Source organism: Xenopus laevis, chromosome 9_10S, assembly GCF_017654675.1.
Source record: "Xenopus laevis strain J_2021 chromosome 9_10S, Xenopus_laevis_v10.1, whole genome shotgun sequence".
Taxonomy (NCBI): domain Eukaryota; kingdom Metazoa; phylum Chordata; class Amphibia; order Anura; family Pipidae; genus Xenopus; species Xenopus laevis.
Genome location: NC_054388.1, coordinates 107046063 through 107071842, shown reverse-complemented (window position 1 = coordinate 107071842; position 25780 = coordinate 107046063). Strand labels below are relative to the sequence as shown.

The window sequence follows — 25780 nt, the reverse complement described above, 5'->3', positions numbered from 1 at the left end:
CATATATCAGTAAGAGCCTCTCATTAGTGGAGGAACATCAAAAGCTGTGGATAAGGAATGTTGTGTGAGGAAAAGGCCAAGGAGAGCAGAAGACAAACCATAAAGACAACAGCAAAGGATGGTGGGTATCCTAAATACAGAAACAGGAGGGAATAACACAAAGAAACATTTCAGGCAAACAGAACTACTACTACTTTTCTATTTATAGTTGAACACTGAACCCATCACCATTAATTCTGAATAGTGTGAAACCTGGCCTTTAGTATATCCTGAATATATAGAGCCGTGATAATGATATGAAGACATGATCAGGCAGAGAACCTCTCAGACTTTGCGGTAGGAGTCGGGAAGGTGAAGATGGGTGGGGCTTCCAGGCAAAGGGAGGAGTAAGGCTGGAGTTCTTCAGGGCAGGTAGGTAGGGTTGCTTCAGGCAGCGCAGCCAGAGGATTACTTAAGTGACCAAGCTGTACGAAATGAAGCAGATAAAGAAATTAATTCACTGATAAAAATATTGGGAACAATCACAATTCTGTTTCTTTTTTTAAAAATGGAAGTATTAGTACCCTAGTCTGGTTAACAGACAAAATAACCACACAATTTAGTCATCTTCCACACTCTGTGATCAGGGTCGGACTGGGGGCCCAGGGCTGAGTCCCTTCTTTTGCTGCGACCTGGGCCGGAGAGAAAGAGGGCAGGGCAGCAAAGGCAGGGAGTGGTTATGGGCCGGCAGGTCTCTCAAGAGCTGGGACACACCTTTTCCTGGTGTCCCGTCAGCACAGTCCAACCCTGTCGGGGCTATGTTAAATATATATAATATAGAGAATAACACATAATGATGAGAAGAAACAGAAAAGGAAGGTGTACAAAGGCCTTTAGCTGGATATAGAGGTTGGGAAGCCAGGTCTGGAGTTGGATCAACAGGTTAGGAAGCCAGGCCTACAGCTGGATCTACAGGTTGGGAAGCCAAGCTTGGAGCTGGATCTACAAGTTGGGAAGCCAGGCCTGGAGCTGGATCTACAGGTTGGGCAGCGAGGCCTGGAAATCGATCTACAGGTTGGTAAGCCAGGCCTGGAGATGGATCTACAGGTTGGGAAGCTAGGTCTGGAGCAGGATCTACAGGTTGGGAAGCCAAGCTTGGAGCCTGATCTACAGGTTGGGAAGCCAGGTCTGGAGCTGGATCTACAGGTTGGGAAGCCAAGCGTGGAGCTGGATCTACACGTTGGGAAGCCAATCTTGGAGCTGGATATACAGGTTGGGAAGCCAGGCCTGGAGCTGGATCTACGGGTTGGGAAGTCAAGCTTGGAGCTGGATCTACAGGTTGGGAAGCCAGGTCTGGAGCTGGATCTACAGGTTGGGAAGCCAGGCCTGGAGCTGGATCTACAGGTTGGGAAGCCAGGCCTGGAGCTGGATCCACAGATTGGGAAGCCAGGCCTGGAGCTGGATCTACATTTTGGAAAGCCAGGTCTGGAGCTGGATCTACAGGTTGGGAAGCCAATCTTGGAGCTGGATCTACAGATTGGGAAGCCAGGCCTAGAGTTGGATCTACAGGTTGGAAATGCCAGGTCTGGAGCTGGAACTGGATACATACATAAAGGACAAAAAAAATATGTATTCACTGAGAAATGACAAGATGTTAGACACCCCAATAAATGGAATAACTACTCCTGTTTTCTAACAAGAGCCCCAGCCCAAGGAACAAACCTGGTGTGTGTGCCTTGTATATGGCACGCTTCAGTGTATAGGGCTTTCCTTAAAACCATAAAGAGAGAAACAAGCAAACAGAGAAAGGGCTGGTCCACAAACACAGGAAGGGTAGGGTATCGTAGGTTCTGTCTGAGACTGGGCCAATTTCTGGCACAAATATTATAAAACCCAAAGAGCCTCACCAAACGTTAATATGTAGGATAGATGTCTTATGAAAGGAAGAAGAAACCAAGCAGTAGGGGTAAGAGAAGGAGCGAAATCCCACAGTAGCTTTAGCCTTTACCAAACAGAAGAAAGAATGTGAGGGGCAGAAGGATAAAATGCAGCTGATGAATGGATCCTGTCCATGTATCCAAGCCTACGGATATGTAAACACTGTATTTTGTTGGAAGGACAGAATCAGAACTGAAGCCAACAGATGTTCCTTGGGGGAATCCTCCAGAGAGAGAGATATATATAAATACAAATGTGCCGTGTGAAGGCCCTGGGAATTCTTCCCTTACAAGAGTCCAAAACATGAAAAACAGAATCTTTTGTCAAGATGCCAAATAACAAATAATACATTATACAATCTCTGACATTGCCTTATGTTACCCCGGTATAAGGGAACACCATGTCCTATCACTGGCTTCTCCAACGACACCATGAAGCAAGTGCTATCTCACCATTTATACATCTGCATTGTCAAGGAAGCCCCGGTAGTAGAAAACTAGCTGCTATTTTACAGACCCGACCATAAAATGTTTATTTGGTACCAATGTTATTAATAGGGATAACTTCTGAAAAAAACAGGAAAGTCATTTTTTTCCAGAAATGGTGGAAACCCTAGGTGGGGGGCCTACATAGTAACGGGTGCTATTTGCCTCGCTCATGTATCACTCTGAAAAGAGCCGGCTACTGTGCTGCACCCTATGACCCTAAAATGCAGCGCAGGGGAGTTCCCGGTCTCTATTCAGACACAAAGCCTGCGGGAGCATGCACAATTGGGCCTAGTCAGGAATCGGCTTCAACTGCACATGTGCAAATCGGCTTTGAGACCAGCAGAGATTGCGAGCGGGCAGAAGATGGTGCTCTGGAACTCCACTGCGTAGTTCTACATTTTAGGGTGAGGTTTTTTTCAAGAGCTTCTTTTTGACTAATGCCCAGTGCAGGGAGGGAGAGGGAAGGGGGGGGGGGGGTGATGGCAGGGCTATTGTTACTGAAGGGGAGGGTTTCTTTCTCCTTTAAGGAATATCTGGAGCATTTGCTGCAATGCCATATTCCAAGGATTTTCACAGAGCTCTTCATCTTCTGTTACTTCTCCGCTGCATGCCCCACCTAGTGGCTGAAAGCTGAATTGACTAATATATATTTAAAAAACAGGGTTGCTGTTAATGAAACAGTAACATAATCTAAAATTAAAGTGTTTTAAAGTAATAAAAAAATAATGCAGTGTTGCCCTGCACTGGTAAAACCAATGTGTTTGCTTCAGAAACACTACTATAGTTTATATAAACAAGCTGCTGTGTAGCCATGGGGGCAGCCATTCAAGCACAGGATACACAGTAGATAACAGATAAGTACTACTATAGTTTATATAAACAAGCTGCTGTGTAGCCATGGGGCAGCCATTCAAGCACAGGATACACAGTAGATAACAGATAAGTACTACTATAGTTTATATAAACAAGCTGCTGTGTAGCCATGGGGGCAGCCATTCAAGCACAGGATACACAGTAGATAACAGATAATTACTACTATAGTTTATATAAACAAGCTGCTGTGTAGCCATGGGGACAGCGATTCAAGCACAGGATACACAGTAGGTAACAGATAAGTACTACTATAGTTTATATAAACAAGCTGCTGTGTAGCCAAGGGGGCAGCCATTCAAGCACAGGATACACAGTAGATAACAGATAAGTACTACTATAGTTTATATAAACAAGCTGCTGTGTAGCCATGGGGGCAGCCATTCAAGCACAGGATACACAGTAGATAACAGATAAGTACTACTATAGTTTATATAAACAAGCTGCTGTGTAGCCATGGGGGCAGCCATTCAACCACAGGATACCCAGTAGATAACAGATAAGTACTACTATAGTTTATATAAACAAGCTGCTGTGTAGCCATGGGGACAGCCATTCAAGCACAGGATACACAGTAGGTAACAGATAAGTACTACTATAGTTTATATAAACAAGCTGCTGTGTAGCCATGGGGGCAGCCATTCAAGCACAGGATACACAGTAGATAACAGATAAGTACTACTATAGTTTATATAAACATGCTTCTGTGTAGCCATGGGGGCAGCCATTCAAGCACAGGATACCCAGTAGATAACAGATAAGTACTACTATAGTTTATATAAACAAGCTGCTGTGTAGCCATGGGGGCAGCCATTCAAGCACAGGATACACAGTAGATAACAGATAAGTACTACTATAGTTTATATAAACAAGCTGCTGTGTAGCCATGGGGGCAGCCATTCAAGCACAGGATACACAGTAGATAACAGATAAGTACTACTATAGTTTATATAAACAAGCTGCTGTGTAACACCTTTGGTTTCTCTATTTCAACTTTCTCTATTTTGTGTAGGAAAGAAAATCCAATTACAAAAAATAGTACAAAATTAAGGGGTGAGGGGGGTTTTATGACGGATTCTGAATGGTTTCAGCAGGACTCTCGTCTGTGTGGCAGTTACAGATTTTGGATGTGCAACAGGCAGTTTTACACTGTAATGAAAACGTAATTATACATTAATGAATTCCCAGGCACAGGCTCTCCGTAATGACACTTTACAAGGAATCACTTTCTGCATTAACGGAATGAAAACACAGAATTATGGGGACAATTAATTGCAATTGGAAAGGTCAGGAATGGCTAAGCAGTGGAATGAGGAGGATTCCTTTTAATGGCTATAGCCTTTGAGGCATTCACTATGCGGCTTTGTCTCGGGGTGTGGAAGCTATTACAGTTTGGTAGGACCTCCAGCAATTAAATAATAGACCCCCATGTTTTCGTCTGGCTGCAATTGACTGATTATTTCAGCCACATCTACATAGAGTTGTCTCCATCTCCATTTGTATTTGCCTATAGCCCTCATAATGGCCATATTGAGCTGATATATGGAACATTCTCATCACACCAAGGACCAATATCATTATTTGGCCATACATTGACTACATACACACCCCGTCCATTGCCCATCCCTGAACTTGCACCCCAAATGCAACGGCAACCCCCCTCCACTCACCCTCATGCTGTATTTTATCTTGTTTTTGCCGCAGTTGGGGTGGGTGTAAAGGTGCAGAGGTCAGGACAGGACAAGGTCTGGGCATGCAGGGCCCACAGGGTTTTTTTCCCAGTGTCCCACAGGCCTATTTCAACCCTGTAGGCCACAAATGTATTGGAAATATCAGGCAGTAGTGCTATTTTTTTGTAAGCCCTCTCGTTGTTAAAAGTTCACTATTTACATTCATTGTTACTGTCTGATACTTTATGCAGAGAACAGTTGGGTAGACTATTAAGCAGGGTGGGTCTAGTATAGGGGTGAGCTGTATATGAGGAAGAGAGAGAGATAGACAGGAGTCCTTGAGGGAAGGTACCCACCCCTGCTACATAGGATTGTCACCTGACAATAGTTCACTGGACTACAGTATGCTGGTAAAATAGCAGCCATGGCTTGGGCTAGTATTACAGTTCTGGTGTAAAAAATAACTAAAATAGAATGCAAAGGTAGGATAGATCTGCTCCAGATCTATTCCAATTCTTGTAAAATCTTACCTCCTGCATCCTGATCCCTCTTAATCAGCCTCATGGCTCACCCATTAACATAAGCACTCCACCCCTTTACATCATTGCTCCGCCCCATTACATCACTGCCCCGTCCCTCTTACATCATCTGCCACCCCCAACATGTGCCGCTCCATGGTCTACCCATTAACATAATTGCTCAACCCCATTACCCCAATAATATGCCACTAGTATTCTAGGATTCAAAGGTTGACAACCCTATTGCTACAAGGTCACAATGTTATTTATAGGGATGAAAGATAAAAGACATAGGAAGATCAGGCAACATTTTTACCAACATCTTTAACTATTCTACCTTTGTACACAATGTTATTAATAGGGATGGAAGATGGAAGACCAGGCAACCTTATTCCCAACACCTTAAACCAGGGGTCCCCATCCTTTTTTTACCTATGAGCAATATTCAGATGTAAAAGGAGTTGGGGAGCAACACAAGCATGAAAAATGTTCTTGGGGTGCCAAATAAGGGCTGTGATTGACCATTTAGTAGCCTCTATGAAGACTGGCAGACTAAAGGAGACTCTGTTTGGCAGTACAGCTGTTTTTAGGCAACTAAAACTTGCCTCCGAGTCTGGAATTCAAAAATAAGCGCCTGCTTTGAGGCCTATGGGAGCAACATCCAAGGGCTCAGAGAGCAACATGTTGGGGACCACTGCCTTAAACTATCTTACCTCTACATTCAATTTTAGTTACTGTATATTTTACACCAGAATTGGCCAAGCCATGACCATCCCAATGATGTATAAATCTAGCCCAACAACATTACAAGGGCAGCAGCTTTCCTGCCCCATTTCCCATTGCGTGATGGTGCATGCCTTGCTTATTCTCATTAATTGCAGAACACGCCTAAACATTCAAGGAGATGATGGGAAATCAATGGAAGGATGAAAACACAGGTCACCTGGGAAACTGGTGCAGGGGTGAGTGGTTCCGTTCTTGCCTCTTGCTCTCCCTGGGGCAGTTGGAATGCTGGACTAGGGCTGGAGTGTCGCTGCCGTCTCATGAACGGGAACACCCTGCGAAGAGGAGAGAGAATGAGAAAATAGGAGCAGCCATATTGATTGACTACAGATATGCATTAGACTGGTGCAAGCCTAATAGATTTGCCTATAGTCTCTATGAGCCTGGCACCATGCACTAACGATAAACTAAACATTATTATGAAATAGGAGTTGCTTGAGCTGTAACTCAATAAGAAACTCAAACCCCCCCCCCATTACTTGCTTGTAAGAGTTAATGGCAGAGACGGGTTCATGTGAGAGCGACAGTCAAGAAATAAATATAAACAGGGGAGTCGAGTTTCCGCTGAAATAATCTTCTTCCCAGAAAATTAGAACTAAAGTCAATAATTAGAATTGCACAACAGGATACGAACCGCCTCTACAATGAAATGTTATATTGTTACCCGTGAGCCTTCTCATTACACTTAAATGCAATTCATAAAAACCCTGGAGCAGACAAAAAAAACTCAGCAGAATTTGGGAACAATGGTTTCATCTTAATGGGCAGTATCTAAGAATATACCGTCTTTTGAAACACAACAAAACATAAATAGGGCACAAAATACAGTATCTATATTTTCTTAGGCTATTTACATTATAAATCACCTATTCCTCCTCCTTTGTTTTTTTTCTTTGGCTTACAGATAGGAGGTGTTAATGTGTGCACTACTAATCCAATCAACTACCTTCTCCTCCTATAACTGCTCGCGAGAACTAGAAAGTTGGAAAAGACGTTTTAATATCTGTTTGCCCCATGTAGATCCAGAAAGTAAACAGACAAACTGTAGGACTAGTATAAGGCTTATTTATTCAAGTCATGTTGAACATGGGGGTACACTGCCCTATTAAAGTGATATTGACTAACTCAGTAGGGGTCGGTTGCCGATCCCTCCTCCTAGAGACCGATTTATCAAAGGTCGATTTTAAAATTCATGTGAATTTTTTTAAATTCAAATATACTCACATTTCGACTGGGAGATATTTAAAAAAAAATCAGAATGGCTAATATCCAATCTAATTTTTCCGACCCGAAAATTCAAATATTATTCGATTCGTATTCAATTTGTACGAATTGAATTTTTCTCCGGAAAAAAACTTGAATGTCAGGAAGGCTATTAACATCTCCAAAGGGCTCAACGGACCTCTGCCATTGGCTTGTACATGAACTCTGCTGGTTTTTGGTGTCAAATATTCGAATTGGGACTGTTTCCATGATCGAGGTGTAATAAAACTCACTTTCGAATTTACATTTGAATAGGGGGACTACAACTTGAACATGTGCATTTTGATATTCGAAAATTCGAATTTGAATTCAAATCTGGCCCAGACTGAGACAATTCAGTGAGCAGAACGGAGAAAAGGGAGCCGTGGGAAAGAACAGAACCATCTACACCTTGAGACTCCCCCAGAGCAGCCATCTGGGTACCCATATATACAGTCACATCAGCCCACGGCACCCTGACCAACTCTCTGGTCTCTCTGTAGGCACCATCCAAAGTCAGTGCCATGGCTCTGGTGTTCACTACCTACCTGCTCAAGCCTGTCTTCCCCCTAACCTTTATGGGGGGAGAGCACTGACTACCAATTTGTTTTGTTTGCTTTTATGGGGGAACCCTGGCCACCGGTGTTGCATATTTATATGTGGGCTGCTTTGAATTTTTTGCCAGGGCAGCTTTTTACTCTGTCCTTGAGTCCAAATGTAAACAGTTCTTCGTCCAGCCTATAGGAGGATTATCCAGCCAAGAATGACTGACAGTTCTGACTCTCCAGTGGCCAGCATACTTAGCATGTTGGAGATTCAGAACATGACAACGTGGGCACATACGTGATGATGGTATCCCTTTAAACACAATGCAACTGGTACTCTTCCAAATCTGAACTTCTGGAATTCTTATTGAGTCACTAGCCAACTGGAAGTTTAGGTTGAGCAACAACTAGACGCCCATTTATAAGTAAATAAGACGCATGTGTGTATTGTATTCGCCAAGCATCATAATAGATTCACTGGAATAGGCTACTGACCCTTTCTTGGTTTCCGGAGGTATAAAAGCTTGGCCAAGGAGGTTCTTATACATCTCAGATTTTAGGTACCTCGGATAGGAATCCTGGAAGGCAAAATGGAGGTAATTAAATTGGTGTCAACTGAGCAGAGACATAACTCATGAAAGGTCCCTCATTGATGAGATGTGTAACAGAAGACACCGATACCTACACAGGCTGTTGGCTAATGCACCATTATTTGGTGGTCTAGGGATCTTATAGTAATGAACACAGGAATCATTTATCGTCTGCACATTTAAGGCTGGATAGGAAAAATCTAATTGCATATGAAAGTCAATTTTTTCCTTTAGATGTATAAATATTAATTGCGAAGGAAAGGCACAGCTGCGTGCAACATTCTGGTCACATAAATGCCCTCTATATATTTAGGGTTAATGTAACTGGCACAATTTTTAAGTACAGTATCCTTTCATTTGACTAATAAAAATAGTAAGGTGAAATGAGTTGAAAATATTATTATTTTGCTCTTGCTTTTGTCTCCCAAGAGTCTTTGAAGGTGATAATAACTGCCCTGTGTAATCCTCCATTGCTAACTGCCTGTTGGGTCATAAGCTTTCTTTTCCCCTCCCATAGCCCTGCTGTAGCATTACAATCTACAGGGGATTCATCTAGTTGGGAAAGGAACCTGTGCTAAATCACTGGGAGCAAAGTCAATTGAGAACCTTCGGAAATAGAATTATATAGTTATAGTGGTATTAAAATCACTAAGTGCATTGAATTCAACATGGACTTATGAGTTGTGGGGGTTACCCAGCTGAAGGCACATTTTTTTCTTCACTCAGAAGAGCAGAGAAAGACAAAGAGAAGATGGGGGATTTACTGACGCAAATTACTTGAGTGTTGGGTTTCACAGGCTCATTACTGATGATGATGATGATGATGGAAAAAGTAGTATTATCTGCCACAACTGCCCCTCTACTTTACTTTAACTTATATCCGTATAAAAGGAACATTGTTTGGACTCCTCTCTTATTGTTTCTAGTGCACTTTACGGTCCTGTGTCTCCATTTATGTTGAGTGTTGGGTTTCACAGGATTATTACTGATGATGATGATTATGTAAAAAGTGGTATTATCTGCCACAAACTGCCCCTCTATTTTAATTTACTTTAACTCATATCCATATAAAAGGGACATTGTTTGGATACCTCTCTTATTGTTTATAGTGCACTTTTCAGTCCTGTTTCTCCATTTCTGAGAACCTACCAGTCAACCAACTAGATGCCTCCTTAATCCAAAAATCTACACTCTTGGTAGGAACCTACCTGCAGGATGGGTGTTTTCTGAGGATGTAACGGGAGAGTCATACAAGTTTTTTAATATCCTGTATGGAAGTGCTTAGTGTCCCAAGAGAGAGACAGGGCCTGGTGACCCACTTTATAAGGGCAGTGGTCTAGATCATTCTCTTGGATCCCATTCAGGCAGGCCTGAGAGTAGGTTAGAAGATGATTAATCATAGAGTTTTAGCTCTGCGCTGTCTTATCTTCATTTAATTACTCTAGGAGCAAAAGAGAGTTGGGATAGGTAACCAAAACTGGGTATTCATTTACTGCTGGTTTTCATACACATTGCATTCAGATGCCACCATTGATGTCCTGCTCTGTCAAACTTTAGACTTTGGTCAAGCAGCAATATCTAATCGAGCAAGGAACCATCCACCTGAAATCTCACAATTAAAGTCATGCTGGGCCCCCTTGGGGAAATCTTTGGACCCCTTTTGGTAGTTGCTGAGTGCTGTATGGAATGTTCTGTGAGTGCCCTCGCTGATGAAAAAAAACTCTAAAAAATGTAAAAAATGGAACCCACCTTTTTCATCAGCATGTAGATATGCATCTGGGCATCATCCAGCACATAGCGGTGGGGATTCTTTATCCCTTCTAAAGTCTTTTCCATTGTCTTGCTGTCAATGTTCACCCATCGCGTAGCACCGGGAGCCAAAAACTGCCTGCAATAGGAATTGACATTGTTGCGTTATGTCCAATATCCTTTGAGAAAGTAGAGGGACAAGGGATGGTTTGCAGGTTTACTGTGGGGGTGGGAAGTTCCCTGGAGGTCAGGTCCTGTTGTGGGTACATAGTCTCCAGTCTGACACTGCTAAAGATTGACCAGTGCTAAGCCACCATATCTACGTCAAGATGAACCCCATAAAGTAGTCATGGTGGACATTGGGCCAGAATATGTGCATTGATCAATTTCTTTTTATGTTTATTACAGTCCAGCAGCCAAAGGCACTTTATGTATAGGACTAAGGGAAATAGTGCCATACCCATACCAACCAGCCAACCAACCAGCACTTACAGTAAATACGACATCTGATTCGTTTTTTTAATTTATATTTATTTTTATTTGCAGGTAAAAAAAAAAAAGACAAAGAAAAGAATTGTACACAAACATGGTTATCTGATTCGTTTTTGTAGGGTACAGTATAATAGGATAATGTCAATAAGAATTCCCTAATCCTTACTGATAGACGGACTCCAGCGTTGACGCGACCTTAGCTTGTTCTCCATAACGTAACTCTTCACAGGCCTCCCAAAAACAGAGGTTCTCAGCTGGAATAAATATATATATATAGAATTATGCTCCAGTTGGATCAAAAGGAGAAATAATAATAAATTCGCACACAAAAAAAATGTCTGAAACAAACTAAACAAAAATGACTAAAATATAAACTTTCCCTTTGATATACAGATACAGAATCATACTCTTCATCTAAAACTAAGGTAATATGAGCACAGGATTTTGCAGATAGTGGATAAAAGAAAGCTGGATATTTATAGTCTCAGCAAAAGGGCCCAAATCATTCTGCCTGAGACAAAAGTATTGATTAAACCAAAAACCAGAAATGATGAAGGAGTTCTGGGATCATCAGATAAAAATGGTCTGTTACCGATAGACCATTATGTGAGTTAGAACATAGCCGAGACGACACAGAGACAGGCTCACAGCAGGCCTTTGGGAAATTGGGAACAATAACCTACTTTCCGATACTTTGTAAAAATTCGGAGGGGAAATGTCATTTGTACTGTGATCACTATACACATTACTGCCTGCAATCTTTCTCGGTAGCCCTTAAGGAAAGATTTGTTCTGCTACCTTCAAAGCAAAAAGTAGGTCAGCTAGAACCAAGGGTGGGGACAGTTTATGCTCCTAAAGCTTCTGGTCCAAAGCACCACCACAATATCTGCACCAATGGCTGCATCAGATGCGGACAGAAGCATTTGGAAGTTTAGTGAGATGGGAAGAATATTTATATTTGCCTTAGGTACCCCTGGAACTATAGCAGGGTGACTGTTACCCCAATGTTTCTATATATCTGTAACCTTGTTATGAGCTAAGGGGGCCCAGCCTGAAGGCCAGTTAGGGGGAGATTTGGGGTGAGTGCTTATTTGTGCCTTAGGTACCCCTGGAACTATAGCAGGGTGACACCCCAATGTTTCTATATATCTGTAACCTTGTTATGAGCTAAGGGGGCCCAGTCTGAAGACCAGTTAGGGTGAGATTTGAGGTGAGTGTTTATTTGTGCCCTGGGTACCCCTGGAACTATAGCAGGATGACTGTTACCCCAATGTTTCTATGTTTCTATATATCTGTAACCTTGTTATGAGCTAAGGGGGCCCAGTCTGAGGGTCAGTTAGGGGAGATTTAGGGTGAGTGCTTATTTGTACCCTAGGTACCCCTGGAATTATAGCAGGGTGACTGTTACCCCAATGTTTCTATTAATCTGTAACCTTGTTATGAGCTAAGGGGGCCCAGTCTGAAGGTCAGTTAGGGGGAGATTTGGGGTGAGTGCTTATTTGTACCCTGTGTACCCCTGGAACTATAGCAGGGTGACTGTTACCCCAATGTTTCTATATATCTGTAACCTTGTTATGAGCTAAGGGGGCCCAGTCTGAAGGTCAGTTAGGGGGATATTTGGGGTGAGTGTTTATTTGTGCCCTGGGTACCCCTGGAACTATAGCAGGGTGACTGTTACCCCAATGTTTCTATATATCTGTAACCTTGTTATGAGCTAAGGGGGCCCAGTCTGAAGGTCAGTTAGGGGGATATTTGGGGTGAGTGTTTATTTGTGCCCTGGGTACCCCTGGAACTATAGCAGGGTGACTGTTACCCCCAATGTTTCTATATATCTTTAACCTTTTATGAGCTAAGGGGGCCCAGTCTAAAGGCCAGTAACCTTTTAAATAAAAATGATGAGCACCCCAAAGGACTTCAAGCCAACAAAGTCTGAAAACCACTGGTTTACACAATGTACTAAGGCCAAGAGATGGTTTCTTTGTGGGGCTGGAGTCTTTTTAGTAGAGAATAGCATGACAGATTGGATGAGTGTGTGGAAAGAGCCACTAGCTAGTAAGAGTAAGTAGTATGGAGTGCTGACTTCTCACCACTGAATTCCTTCTCCAAGAACTGTAGGAACTCTTTCCGTCCACGAGGATCATTTAGAAGCTCCATAAAATTAAAGGTCCAACGATCCACTCTGAGCTTGCTCGGCATTTCCACCCTAGTATTGATAGGAAAATAATGCAACCGAAAACATCAGTCACTTTATTCTTTACATCTTCAAAGATGAAACTGCCTCCCACCTATTTATCTATTAACATCAAAATGTTATGGGGCTCTTAACCAAATAAATAGGATTCTTTTTTGAGGGATTTGTATCCTCCAAATACTGGGGCATGTAAACTTAATCCAAGACAGGTGGGTCGGCACTGGAGGGTTTAAATTTTAAGTATGACTAAATGCACATTACTTATTTTTCAGTCACTGGTGGTGCTGGAAATTGAAGCTTAAAGTTTATGAAATTCCTTTTTTGATTTGCCAGGTTTAGCAACCCATAATAACCAATCAGAATTTTTCCTTTGAACAAGACTAGGCAATGCTACTTATAAAGCCGGTTTCATCCCAAATCCCATGAAAAAAATGTTGCCTACTGACATGGGTGCGTATATGGTCCAGTGCATGCCATCGTCGGTGATCCAGGGGTTGCTGGGGAGGCAGCCAGACATGATGGGATCGTGGGGGAGGTATTGTTCGCTGAATTTCAGAAAGCTGCAAAGGAAGAAGAAGTGAAAGAAGTTGGTTCCTCATCATCTTAATTTGCCCTTCTTTTTATGCCGTCTTAACTGAATTTTTAGCTTCAACATAAACTAGTTGGCAATGAATGCTCTCAATTGTCACAACATTTACTGTCAGTAGTTCGTCAGCCATCTGGACTAATTATCCCATAATGCGCCATTAAATCACAGGTGTATATTTTTCCATTTTTTTCTATCCTTTTTCATCTGCAAGTTCTTAAAAAAACACGTTTAGGTTTGGAAAATGCATACTTTGGGTTCGTTCCATGCCTGTCAATGGACACTGATGTCAGGGTAGAAAGAAAGGGACTGACATTGTCTCCGGGACTTCTAGGTACTGGTGTGACATGACCCTCAGAGGGCCACTGGGCATCTAATGGCCTAGATGCTCAGCGGATGATCTAATTGGACCATAACCTAAGAGTTATTTTGGTTTCTTATGGCCTGGGCATAGGGTTGCCACGGTGCCACCTGTCTGGTCTTGACCTGGTCTTGACCTGGACACCCAGTTTTCATAAGGGCTGCCTGAGTCAAAACTTTCCAAATTAGGAAAGAAAATTAGGCAGGATTGTCTTAGATTGATGGCATGAGTGGCCAGTAGCTGATCACCATGTCATAGATCTGCCCCATGACTTCTCCTGGCCAACCCTGTGATGTCACAGGCCCACCCTCACACACAGATTGTGAGGCTTCCAAAGTTGACAACCCTACCTGGATAGATGCCATAAATACATGGCAATATAGGTAATCCCATCTTCTAAGCACACGTCTGGAAGTGAATATGAATAACGATGTCCAATTGAAGATCAGGGTGCTGGTTGCAGCTCCATCCCCAAGGGATTTTGAAGGCTCCTAGTTTGCTCAACATCTCCACAGACTTGCTTCTAAAACCATTTTAATATAATCTGGCCCTCGAACATCTGCCCACTACCTGCAATATGTTGAAGGATATACCTGTCCCTTCTTCTATCAAGTATATTCCTTGTAGCCAGTCAAAATACACTTTCCCCTCATCCAACTTTCTGTGGGAGTGGCTTAGAGTCCCATGTGATACAGGCAGGATCAGGTGACCTCCTGGGTTTATAAAAAATATGGCAGTGTCTTAGTTCTGTCTCTTGGATCCCCCTCGGTGAGCAGGGTGGATTTGTACCCAGAGCCGGGGGTGATTTAGGCACAGGAACTGAGAATTAAGTTTAGGGGTGATGCACTGGTCTTTAGTATTAAAGGGGTGGTTCAACTTTCAATTAACTTTTGGTATGTTATAGAATGACTAATTCTCAGCAACTTTTCAACTGGACTTCTTAATTTATTTTTAATAGTTTTTTAATTATTTGCCTTTTTCTTCTAACTCTTTCCAGCTTTCAAACGGGGGTCACCGACCCCATCTAACAACAATTGCTCTGTAAAGCTACAAATGCACTGTTATTGATACTTTGTATTCCTCATCCTATTATTCTGATCCTCTCCCAATCATATTCTGGTTGCTAAGTTAATTTGAATACTAGCAACCAGATTGCTTGAATAGCAATTTGGAGCGCTGCTGAATAAAAAGCTAAATAATGCAAAAACCACATATAATAAAAAATGATGACCAATTGCAAATTGTCTCAGAATATCGCTCTCTACATCATATTAAAAGTTAACTCAAAGGTGAACAACCCCTTTAATTACTGCTCAGTTATTTATTGGCCTCTTTTCTAAATCAGAGTTTTTTCAAAATCAGTGGGCACCAATAGTGATGAGCAGGTCAGGAATTTCCAGGCCTGCACTTGACCTTTTTAAATCCAGGCCCAACCCAGGCTGAAGTTGAGAAGGGGATTCAGAACCCAATGTTACCTGCGCACATAATGACATCACAGATTACAACATAGAGAATGGCATATTGTCAGTGGAGGGAGGTGGTGACATCACTAGCAGGGAGGGGCCTTGTCAGGATTTTGGCGGACAAATCGTCCCTGCTGCTAGGAATTCATTCTTACATTTTATTTAAGGATCCATTGAACAGAAAAGACTGGGTAGAGCATTTTTTTCATGTAACAAATACAATATGGCTGAACACTGCCGAGCCGATAACAACCAAAATGTGATACAAAATAGGACTTCTGCACCAAAGAAAACATCCTTAAATGTACAGGACAGTGTTTCAAGTCAAATCAAGCAGATTTTATATTTGGTATTACTAGCCCTTTAAGCTATTTACATTTTAAGGGCCAGGGTATAAGGAGGCCATTGCAGCTAGGGTTGCCACCTTTTCTGGAATAAAATACCGGCTTTCCTATATTCTTGCCGTTTTTTCCTATTAAAAACATTGGCATCGCGCATCATTTTTACCGGTCAGGCTGGTAAAATACCGACCAGGTGGCGACCCTAATTGCAGCCCATGTTGTACTTTGGGAGGGACCAAAGGGGTTTTCTTTCCAACTTTGTGATGTTAAACATTTATCTACCTGTGAGAATGGGATTTAGGGTTGGATAGGTAATGGGAACAGCTGTAGCACTACAATGGGTGGCATATTTGCCAGAAGTCATGGGAAGCTGGATTCAGTCATGGCCTATGATAGCACAAGATATAAATACATCTCTATAGCTGTGTCTGCTTCTAATACTGGGTAACAATGGAGAAATGTTGAGGAGCATTTTAGGAAAGAGGTTTTTTTTATATTTATTTAAAGGCTTTAATGAACATATCCTCACACCTCCTCTTGGTTAGAGCCGCAAGGAAAAACCACAAGAATAAAGGAAACAAGCCCATTTCTTAAAGGGTTAAACCCCAAGTTAACTTTATATGGAATATCTGCACTTTTTGTGTAGCATAGTAAAATAGTAACATTCATAGTAGTAACATAGTAACATACTTAATAACATAGTAAGGTAGGTGGAAGAAAGACACATGTCCATCAAGTTCAACCTTTTAACTCTATATATAACGTGCCTAACTGTCAGTTGATGCAGAGGAAGGCGAAAAACCCATCTGAACCCTCTCCAATTTGCCTCAGAGCGGCAAATCCTTCCTGACTCCAAAATGGCAATGGGACTAGTCCCTGGATCAACTTGTACTATGAGCTATCTCCCATATCCCTGTATTCCCTCACTTGCTAAACACCATCCAACTCCTTCTTATACCTATCTAATGTATCAGCCTGTACCACTGATTCAGGGAGACAATTCCACATCTTCACAGCTCTCACTGTAACAAACCCCTTCCCAATATTTAGCTGGAACCTCTTTTCTTCTAATCGGAATGGGTGTAGAGTCAAACCACCCTTCCTTTGGGTCAGATATTGCTCCTCTTGTATAAGGAGAGCCCTGAATCTAAAGAATCCACCTAACATGGAATATTACTTTCTAATTAATATGGAACACCACCTGTCATTCATCCGCTGACCTGAGAAGTACTTCATTGGCTTCTCTTGTATTTCTTACCCTTCCAGGCAGATTGAAGACTTCACTCTGGTTCTTCCCATGGCTTTCTGCAAGTATTCCATCTGGGTAAAAGCAAAAGACCATATTCATTATTTACTAATTTGCATGTTTAACCTTATTTAGCAGTTTATGCGATTCTGCCATCTCAGCAATTGTTTATCTTGATGGTTCGCAGAAACGCCTAGAAGTAGGTGTGCCATTGCCTTATATTACCTTTTACAAAATTAGTTCACAGTTGGACTGGATTGGTGGGGCATCAGAAAAAATCCCGGTGGACCCCAACCCTCATGGGCCAGGACAACCCAGTACTGCTGTCCTCCCTGTCTGCTGACTGGGAACTGCTGGCCCACCCCCCACTGGCTGCAATCAACAGGTCCCAAAATGAGAGAGGAGTTACGCAATGGGGTGTTGGAGGGGGCAAGAGTTCACAAAGGAGATGAGGGTGGTGGGCCCTTAATTTGGCGGCCCTAGTAGGCCCTGAACCCCAAGTTTCAAACTGAATTGGTTTATATGATAATGAATACTACCCAGTAACAGAACTACGAGTCTCGGGGGCCGGGGTGCAGGCTCTGTAGCTGGGCCACCCCCTTCTGGATGCAGAGATCACAGCAGATTCGCAATCGCGCAAACCACCGACGGGCCCCGAGGGGGTGAAGTCGCAGTAGTTCCGCCACTGATACCAGTAGTGTTTTGACCCCCTTGTTGGCTCTTCTTTATTGTTACAGATATACGGCACGTTGTGGTATCAGTACGCCCCCCTCCCCCAAATCTAATCTTAATTCACGTATATGGTTTACTCTAAAATATGGATTGGAAAAAGTAAACTAAAAGGCAAAACATATTTTTAGAGAGGAAGCAGAACTCATGTGTCTAATATTGAACACGATAAAGTACAGGCCCTTTATATATTCATTACTATTAATGAAATACATCATTGACTTTGCTGAAGGCCAACTATCAGCTTCTGTCATTGCCTCTGAGGAGCGACCCTCACTCAATCAATACAATACAGGCGGTAACATTTAGTACTTACCTCTCTTTTATAAAAATCAATGTTCTTTCCCTACAAATAAACATAGGAATAAAGATCATTCCTCTTCCAAGCCACAATACACTACTATATAAAGAGACATAATATCCCAAAAGCTTAGCTATTCAGATTTTTTTAGCATAATTGCCATGTATTTTACCCACAATGCAGCATTTTTCCCCCAGAATTCCAGCAGCATTATGGCCACAATCAGGTAATGCACTTGGCAGAATTTCGTCCACATTTTATAGCAATTTGGACACAATCGTACAGAAGTTCTGCTGTCGTTATTTCCAGTGTTTGGCGTAAGAGTGGCGGCTGCACCAGATGCTTTAGACGCAACTGACAATAGGGAAATTACAGGGAATGCAACTGCACTTGTGTAAATACGAGCCCTCATTACTTCTCTGCATATTTGCATTGATACAAAGCTCATTTACTTGCCTTGACTGAAACATTCTTAAATAAACAGAAAGGTCGAATTAATCCCATGGCTAAAAAAGATGGCGCTATCCTTCTTATACCAATGAGGAATCTCTCAACTGATGATACCAATATGCCTCCTTAGATACAATGTTTTTATGAACACTATTCATTCCACTTCTGGTTTTTGCAGCTCCACTAAAGAATGGTGTACCCCTTACTGTAAATGATTAGGATATTAGAAGTCACTGAGGGGTTCTGTGACCATATAAAGACACAAGGCTGCAGGCTGAGTTATACAGGGAACTCTGAGTATCACTCATGTATTATAAGGGATAATGTACCCCCTACTGTAAATGATAAGGATATTAGAAGTCACTGAGGGGTTGTTCTGTGACCATATAAAGGCACAAGGCTGCAGGCTGAGTTATACAGGGAACTCTGAGTATCACTCATGTATTATAAGGGATAATGTACCCGCTACTGTAAATGATAAGGATATTAGAAGTCACTGAGGGGTTGTTTTGTGACCATATAAAGACACAAGGCTGCAGGCTGAGTTAATGTACCCCCTACTGTAAATGATAAGGATATAAAAGATATGTCATTGAGATCTGTCACAAAGGAACAAGACCAATAAATACTTTTAAAGGGGATTAGAACTTGAAGGAGACTTCAAGTATACTATAATCTTATTATTACTGATGACATCACAATAAGCACCATGTATACATTTACAATTTACAGTTTTTTTATGGCTAATTTGTATAAAGAAATATAAATGCAATCAATATTTATATGTAGGGCACAGAAAAGAAGATAAAATAAATGCCATTTTCCACCAGAAGGCACGGTCTGTCCAATCACAGTAAATTGACAGGAATCATGTGACATAACCCTTTCTCTGCCAGAGATGCAAGTAGAACCTTTAGTGCTGATAAAGCATTTTAGGACCACACACTCTATATTTCTTAATTCAAAGTTTGCAACTATTTCTTTTTTAATCGAGGGGGGGGTTTCTGGAGTGAGTTATAAAAAAATGCAATTATTGCAAATAATATAGAGTTTAGGTTTCCTACTAACAATCCTAAAAATAATCTGCTTTGAAGATCGGTGTTGCTATGGCAACAGAAATGGTGAGAAATCGGCAGCGTTGGGGGCTTCTGTTTCTTGTGCTGAGAAAATATTTTCTTCTAGGAGAAACCGCTGTCACCACATTTACAATCTAGATTTTGCGTCAGTGCCGGATTATTATTAATGGGGGACATTTACTTCCTATAAGACTTCTTATTACACTTTCACTTATAGTTCTGCAAGGACAGTCCAATTAGTGCTCCAAACAAACAACAGTATGTATCATGATATATATGCAGGCATGGGATCTGTTATCCAGAAACCCGTTATCCAGAAAGCTCCAAATTACGGAATGAACATCTCCCATAGACTCTATTATAACCAAATAACCCAGATATTTAAAAATAATTTCCTTTTTCTCTGTAATAATAAATCAGTACTTGATCCCAGCTAAGATATAATTAATCCTTATTGGAAGCAAAACCAGCCATTGGGTTTATTTTTTTATTTTATATATTTTCTAGAAGACTTATGGGGGCAGATTCCCTAAAGGGCGAAGTGACTAACGCTTGCGAAAATTCGCCAGCGTGACTTCATTTCGGAACCTATCGGGTGTTACTCTTGGCACGAAAAAGTTCTTTATAGCAGTAAGAGCAGTTTCATAAGTCTCATCAGGTAATGGTAATGTATAGAATATACGCTGTCCCTCTGCTCCCAGGCAGTGAATAAGTAAAGCTTTCTAGCAGCAGAAATCTCCCCTTGGTCAGCAGCAATAATGTAATTTTCAAACGTACGGATCCAAGCAGTAAAAGGTATGGTAGGTTTACCAGGGTTTGGAAGAAAAGGTGCAGGCTGCTGCAGAGGTAGAAGAGCCATCCTCGTGACCATTTGTTATGTTTTGGGTAGCCGAGGATGAGTAGAGTATAACAGTGCTTTATTAGCAGAGTCATGCAGGCATTACACAACAGTAAGCGTTCACTTTCACTTTTAAGCTGTCAGGAAGTATGCACAGTATAAGTCTGAGCACAATGACATCTACAGGCCATTTGTATAAACAACACACTAACGAATTTTCGCTGGTTAGGGAATTTGCCCCCTGGTATGAAGATCCAAATTATGGAAAGATCCAGGACCCGAGCATTCTGGATAAAAGGTCCCTTACCTGTAAATATAGATAGAGAATTTCCCAAGACTTTAATAAATAACCCCCTAAATAAACCCAATACTCTGGTTTTGCCTTCAATAAGGATCAATTATATCTTAGTTGGGATCAAGTACAGGAAGATGGAAGGAGAGGAAGGAAAGACGGATGGAAGGAAGGAGAGGAAGGGAAATACAGATAAAAGGAGAAGAAGGAAAGACAGATGGAAGGAGAAAAAGGAAAGACGGATGGAAGGAGAAGACGGAAAGATGAACGAAAGGAGAGGCATGAATGATGGATGGAAAAAGAGGAAGGAAAGACAGATGGAAGGAAGGAGAAAAAGGAAAGATGGATGGAAGGAAGGAAGGAAGGAAGGAAGGAAGGAAGGAAGGAAGGAGAGGAAGGAAAGACAGATGGAAGGAGAAGAAGGAAAGAGATTAAAGGAGAATGAAAGATGGATGAAAGGAGAGGAAGGAAAGACAGATGGAAGGAGAAGAAGGAAAGATGGATGAAAGGAGAGGAAGGAAATATGGATGGAAGGAAAGGAAGGAAAGACAGATGGAAGGAAAAGAAGGAAAGACAGATGGAAGAAGAAGGAAAGATCAATAGAAGGAGAAGAAGGAAATATGAATGGAAGGAGAGGAAGCAAAGACAGATGGAAAAAGAGGAAGGAAAGACAGATGGAATGAGCAGAAGGAAAGATGGATGGAAGGAGAGGAAGGAAAAACAGATGGAAAAAAAGAAGGAAAGACAGATGGAAGAAGAAGAAGGAAAGACAGATGGAAGGAGAGGAAGGAAAGACAGATGGAAGGAGAAGAAGGAAAGACAGATGGAAGGAGAAGAAGAAAAGACAGATGGAAGGAGAAGAAGGAAACATGAATGAAAGTAGAGGAGGGAAAGATGGATGAAATGAGAGGAAGGAAAGATGGATGAAAGGAGAGGAAGGAAAGATGGATGAAAGGATAGGAAGGAAAGATGGGTGGAAGGAGAGGAAGGAAAGATGGAAGGAGAGGAAGGAAGGACATACAAAAGGAGAAGAAAAAAGATGGATAAAAGGAGAGGAAGGAATGATGGATGGAAGGGGAGGAAGAAAGGATGGAAGAAATGGAAGGATAGGAAGGAATGACAGATGAAAGGAAAGGAAGCAAGGAAGGACGTCAGTAGAGGAAGTAGGGAAGGACTGACACAAGGAGAGGATGAAAGGACGGACAGCAGGAGAGAAAGGATAGAAGTAGAGGAAAGAAGGAAAATATATACCCATACACTGTCCATAGAAACCTGTTATATAGAAAATATAGAAAATGAGAGAAAGGAAGAAGAAGAGAGTGGAGAGAGAAGCAGAGAATACTGAAACAATCAGGGCCACCGTCATCAGGAACAGGCTAGAGTGCAGTAATGGCCTGGACTGCTACAAAAGGGACATAGCTTCCAGCTGAGTGGATGGGATGGGTAAGGGAAGAGAAGAGATGTTGTTGGTCAGATAAGGAGTAGGTGGGATTGTAGGAAAGTCAGAAAGGTGTATAAAGGCAGATGATTTCTTACAGTAGCCACAGCCTCTGCTCTTCTACTTTCCCCCCAGTGTCCAGTTCACCAGTGTGACACAAGATACACAAACTGCCTCTCAATCATTGTTTCAGAATTGTGACAAACAGCAAAGTGTGGTACTTACAATGAGCATTGTGCCTGCACAAACGTCTTCTCTCTCCGGCCCTTCGTCCATCACATTCAATAAACCGGGCTGCAAAGCAACATCCCACATTAAGAGACCTCACAAAATAATGTAAGTTTGAGAGATGAATCAAAACCCAATTAGGTTTCTAAATAGAGTAATTTAGTAAAGTACAGGCTCCGTGGAAACGGAATATTATCTTCATAATCACATACCAACCAATATTTTGAAAATAGAAAGAGGGACAAAAAGTATGGCCACACCCCCTAATAACCATGTCCATTTTATTAAATTTGGCAGGTTATGAAAGTTTGAACACATTTCTGTGGTTTTTATGTGTTATTACAGTTGTGCTAATGAAAGTGAATTGTCCTTTAAGCTGCAAGTCACAGTTTCCCCAAGAGACCTGCTTATCTTTCTTTGCTTATCTTAAATTGTTACAGTTGTTTCTTTTCTTATCTTAAATGGTTATAAAAGTATCTAAGTGTGCCTGACACGTATTCTGGGCTCTCTTCTAAAAGCCAATTAAGTTAGAAACATTGTATGTTTTTTCTGGCTGTTCAGTGCAGGAGATCAAAGAGAAAGTCGGGAGGTTTCAGTAACAATCCGGGACTGCACATTGAGCTGTCAAAATCGGGACTGCCCCGCGAAAAACGGGACAGTTGGGAGATATGTAATCATATGCTGAGAAGCTGAGAGATCCAATGCTGTGATACCGATACTAATTGCCAGCCATGGACTCCTGCCACAAAAATATGTTTTTAATGGCATCAGTTGGAGACTCCTCCATGCAGAGTGAGCTTTCTGCTTTGTAGGATGTCAGGGGGTGGGGCTTCCTCTGCTGCTCAGGCTATAACCTATATGTTCAGCTGTGACTGACAGTTGTGTCATCCTATCTGTCACAGCCTGAGCCACAAAGAGACCACCCCATCACACTGCAGAGCAGAAAGCACATTCGGCATGGGGAAGTATTAGCTCTATGACACACTTAATAGACAGAGGTCTTTCTAGTGTTAGTACTACTGTTAGGGGATTATTTATCAAAATCTCAACATTTCTCAGAATTTTCCAGATACTTAAAAAAAAAACACAAATAATTAAAAAAATAAAACAATTTGCTTATGGTCTCAAAATATCACTCCCTGAATTTAAAGGTGAAAAACCCCCTTTAAAGAACACTAGAGTTGTCATGTAGAAGCTGGTGGAATTATTAGTAAAAAAAAATAAATAAACTAAATTCATCCCGCCCAACTTGCCTTTAACTTGTTCCATACAGCACATTAGCACTGGGATTTGGAAACCACAACAATTTTTTCTTATTTCTGCCCTAGTGGTAAATGCCCCCCTCTTGGCCACTTACCACCTTCCATTCTCATTACTGCCGTCTACTCTAGGAGGACTCAACTATAAAGTGGAACTATTATCAGCTGAGCCTTATAATTAAACCCTGTATCTGCTGCTGAGCAAAGACTTTATCATTTTCCTGATGTCTCCAAGGCCCAATAAATTCCGGTTTGGATGCCCTCCAAGGCACGTACTAAATTTAGGAAGAAAAAATAATAATAAACAAAACTACTAGCAGCATTTTTTTGGGTTGCACTGCAGAAAGCGACTTCTGCACCTAATAATATGAGACTGACAAAAAAACAAAAAAAGGCTTTAATAAATATTCTTCCGGTGGCTCTAAGCTGTTGCTGAGAATATGCTTCTAGTGGCTGTTTGAAGGCTGGTGTTTGGGAACATAGAAGGGCAGAGGGAGAGGTCACACACACACAAAATCGCCTTTATAGATCTTCCGTTTAACGTCACTTCAGATCAGGGGGAAAAAAGCGAACCTGACAGCCCCATTACAAAAAATAAAAAAAAAAAGATTAGAGCGTGGGAGAAATTATTCTTAAAAGATCCCCCCCCCGAGGAGGACAGATGTGTGCGTTATGTTATTGGCTCTGCCACGGAAAGTCTGGTAAAAGAGAGGTTAAAATAACAAATTGAACAGAAATACATAGGAATGGACTGGGTCGGCCGCTGCCCTTGGGTTTGTGAAGTCAGAACAGACTTATGTTTCTTGCTGAAATACTGTACAGAAAACAGATCCCAGTCTGGACAATCCCTAGATTAACAACAAATTAAAACTTTTGGAATTTATTAAACTGCGAGGATGAAAACGTCCAAATGTGAAAATCCGGCATCTCAGACCTGTCGAGGTTGCATACAAGTCAATAGAAGTCCCAATGATTTTTTGATGTGCGCTGGGTTACGTGCAATACCCTGAAGAGTTTGTAGCAGAAAATATTAAATTCGGGCTTTGATAAATAACCACCTTAGTATGTTATAGAATGGCTAATTCTAAGCAACTTTTCAATTGCCCTTTAATTTTTTTATAGTTTTTGAGTCTTTCCAGTTGTCAAATGGGGGTCACTGACCCCATCTAAAAAACAAATGCTCTCTAAGTACGGTTGCCACCTGGACGGTAAAAATTATGGGAATAAAGATAAATATATAGGAAGGTCAGTGATCCCAATGTTATTAATAGGGAATAAAAATAAATATATAGGAAGGTCAGTGATATGAACCCAATGTTATTAATAGGGAATAAAGATAAATATATAGGAAGGTCAGTGATCCCAATGTTATTAATAGGGAATAAAGATAAATATATAGGAAGGTCAGTGATCCCAATGTTATTAATAGGGAATAAAAATAAATATATAGGAAGGTCAGTGATCCCAATGTTATTAATAGGGATGTCGCGGGCTGTTCGCTCGCGCGAACATCGGCTGTTCGCGCTCGCCGAATGTTCGCGAACGTCGCGCGACGTTCGCCATTTTGGGTTCGCCTTACCTGGCGCTTTTTTTTTACCTCTCACCCCAGACCAGCAGATACATGGCAGCCAATCAGGAAGCTCTCCCTCCTGGACCACCCCCACACCCCCTGGACCACTCCCCTTCCATATATAAACTGAAGCCCTGCAGCGTTTTTTCATTCTGCCTGTGTGTGCTTGGAAGATCTAGTGTAGGGAGAGAGCTGTTACTGATTTGAGGGACAGTTGATAGTAACTTTGCTGGCTAGTAATCTACTTGATACTGCTCTGTATTGTAGGGACAGAACTCTGCAGGGATTTGAGGGACATTTTAGGTTAGGTAGCTTTGCTGGCTAGTAATCTACCTTCTACTGCAGTGCTCTGTATGTAGCTGCTGTGGGCACTGCTGCTGATCTCTCATCTGCTGACTGCTGCCTGTAACCCAATAGTCCTTGTAAGGACTGCTTTTATTTTCTTTTTTGTTTTTTTACTTTGCTACTATAAGAGCCCAGTGCTATTAGTCTAGCTGTGTTGGGGAGTGGGACTGGTGTGCTGCTCCTAGTAGTTCAGCACCAACCA

The 25780-nt window shown here is 41.7% G+C and overlaps 1 protein-coding gene across 2 annotated transcripts in view; it reads right to left on the bottom strand.

The window, feature by feature from the left end:
* Positions 1–25780, bottom strand: part of rgs9.S (regulator of G-protein signaling 9 S homeolog) — a 72735-nt gene that overhangs the window by 5695 nt on the left and 41260 nt on the right. Inside the window, exons 9-18 of one of the 2 annotated variants that reach the window (XM_041578511.1) lie at positions 22402–22470; positions 18098–18127; positions 17065–17126; positions 13502–13615; positions 12952–13067; positions 11031–11118; positions 10373–10511; positions 8529–8611; positions 6407–6521; positions 322–464 (exon numbers count right to left, since the gene is read on the bottom strand). In XM_041578511.1, coding sequence (XP_041434445.1) covers positions 322–464; positions 6407–6521; positions 8529–8611; positions 10373–10511; positions 11031–11118; positions 12952–13067; positions 13502–13615; positions 17065–17126; positions 18098–18127; positions 22402–22470 — 959 coding nt within the window. The remainder of the gene's footprint in view (positions 1–321; positions 465–6406; positions 6522–8528; positions 8612–10372; positions 10512–11030; positions 11119–12951; positions 13068–13501; positions 13616–17064; positions 17127–18097; positions 18128–22401; positions 22471–25780) is intronic. The other variant, XM_018237800.2, reaches the window with a different exon arrangement.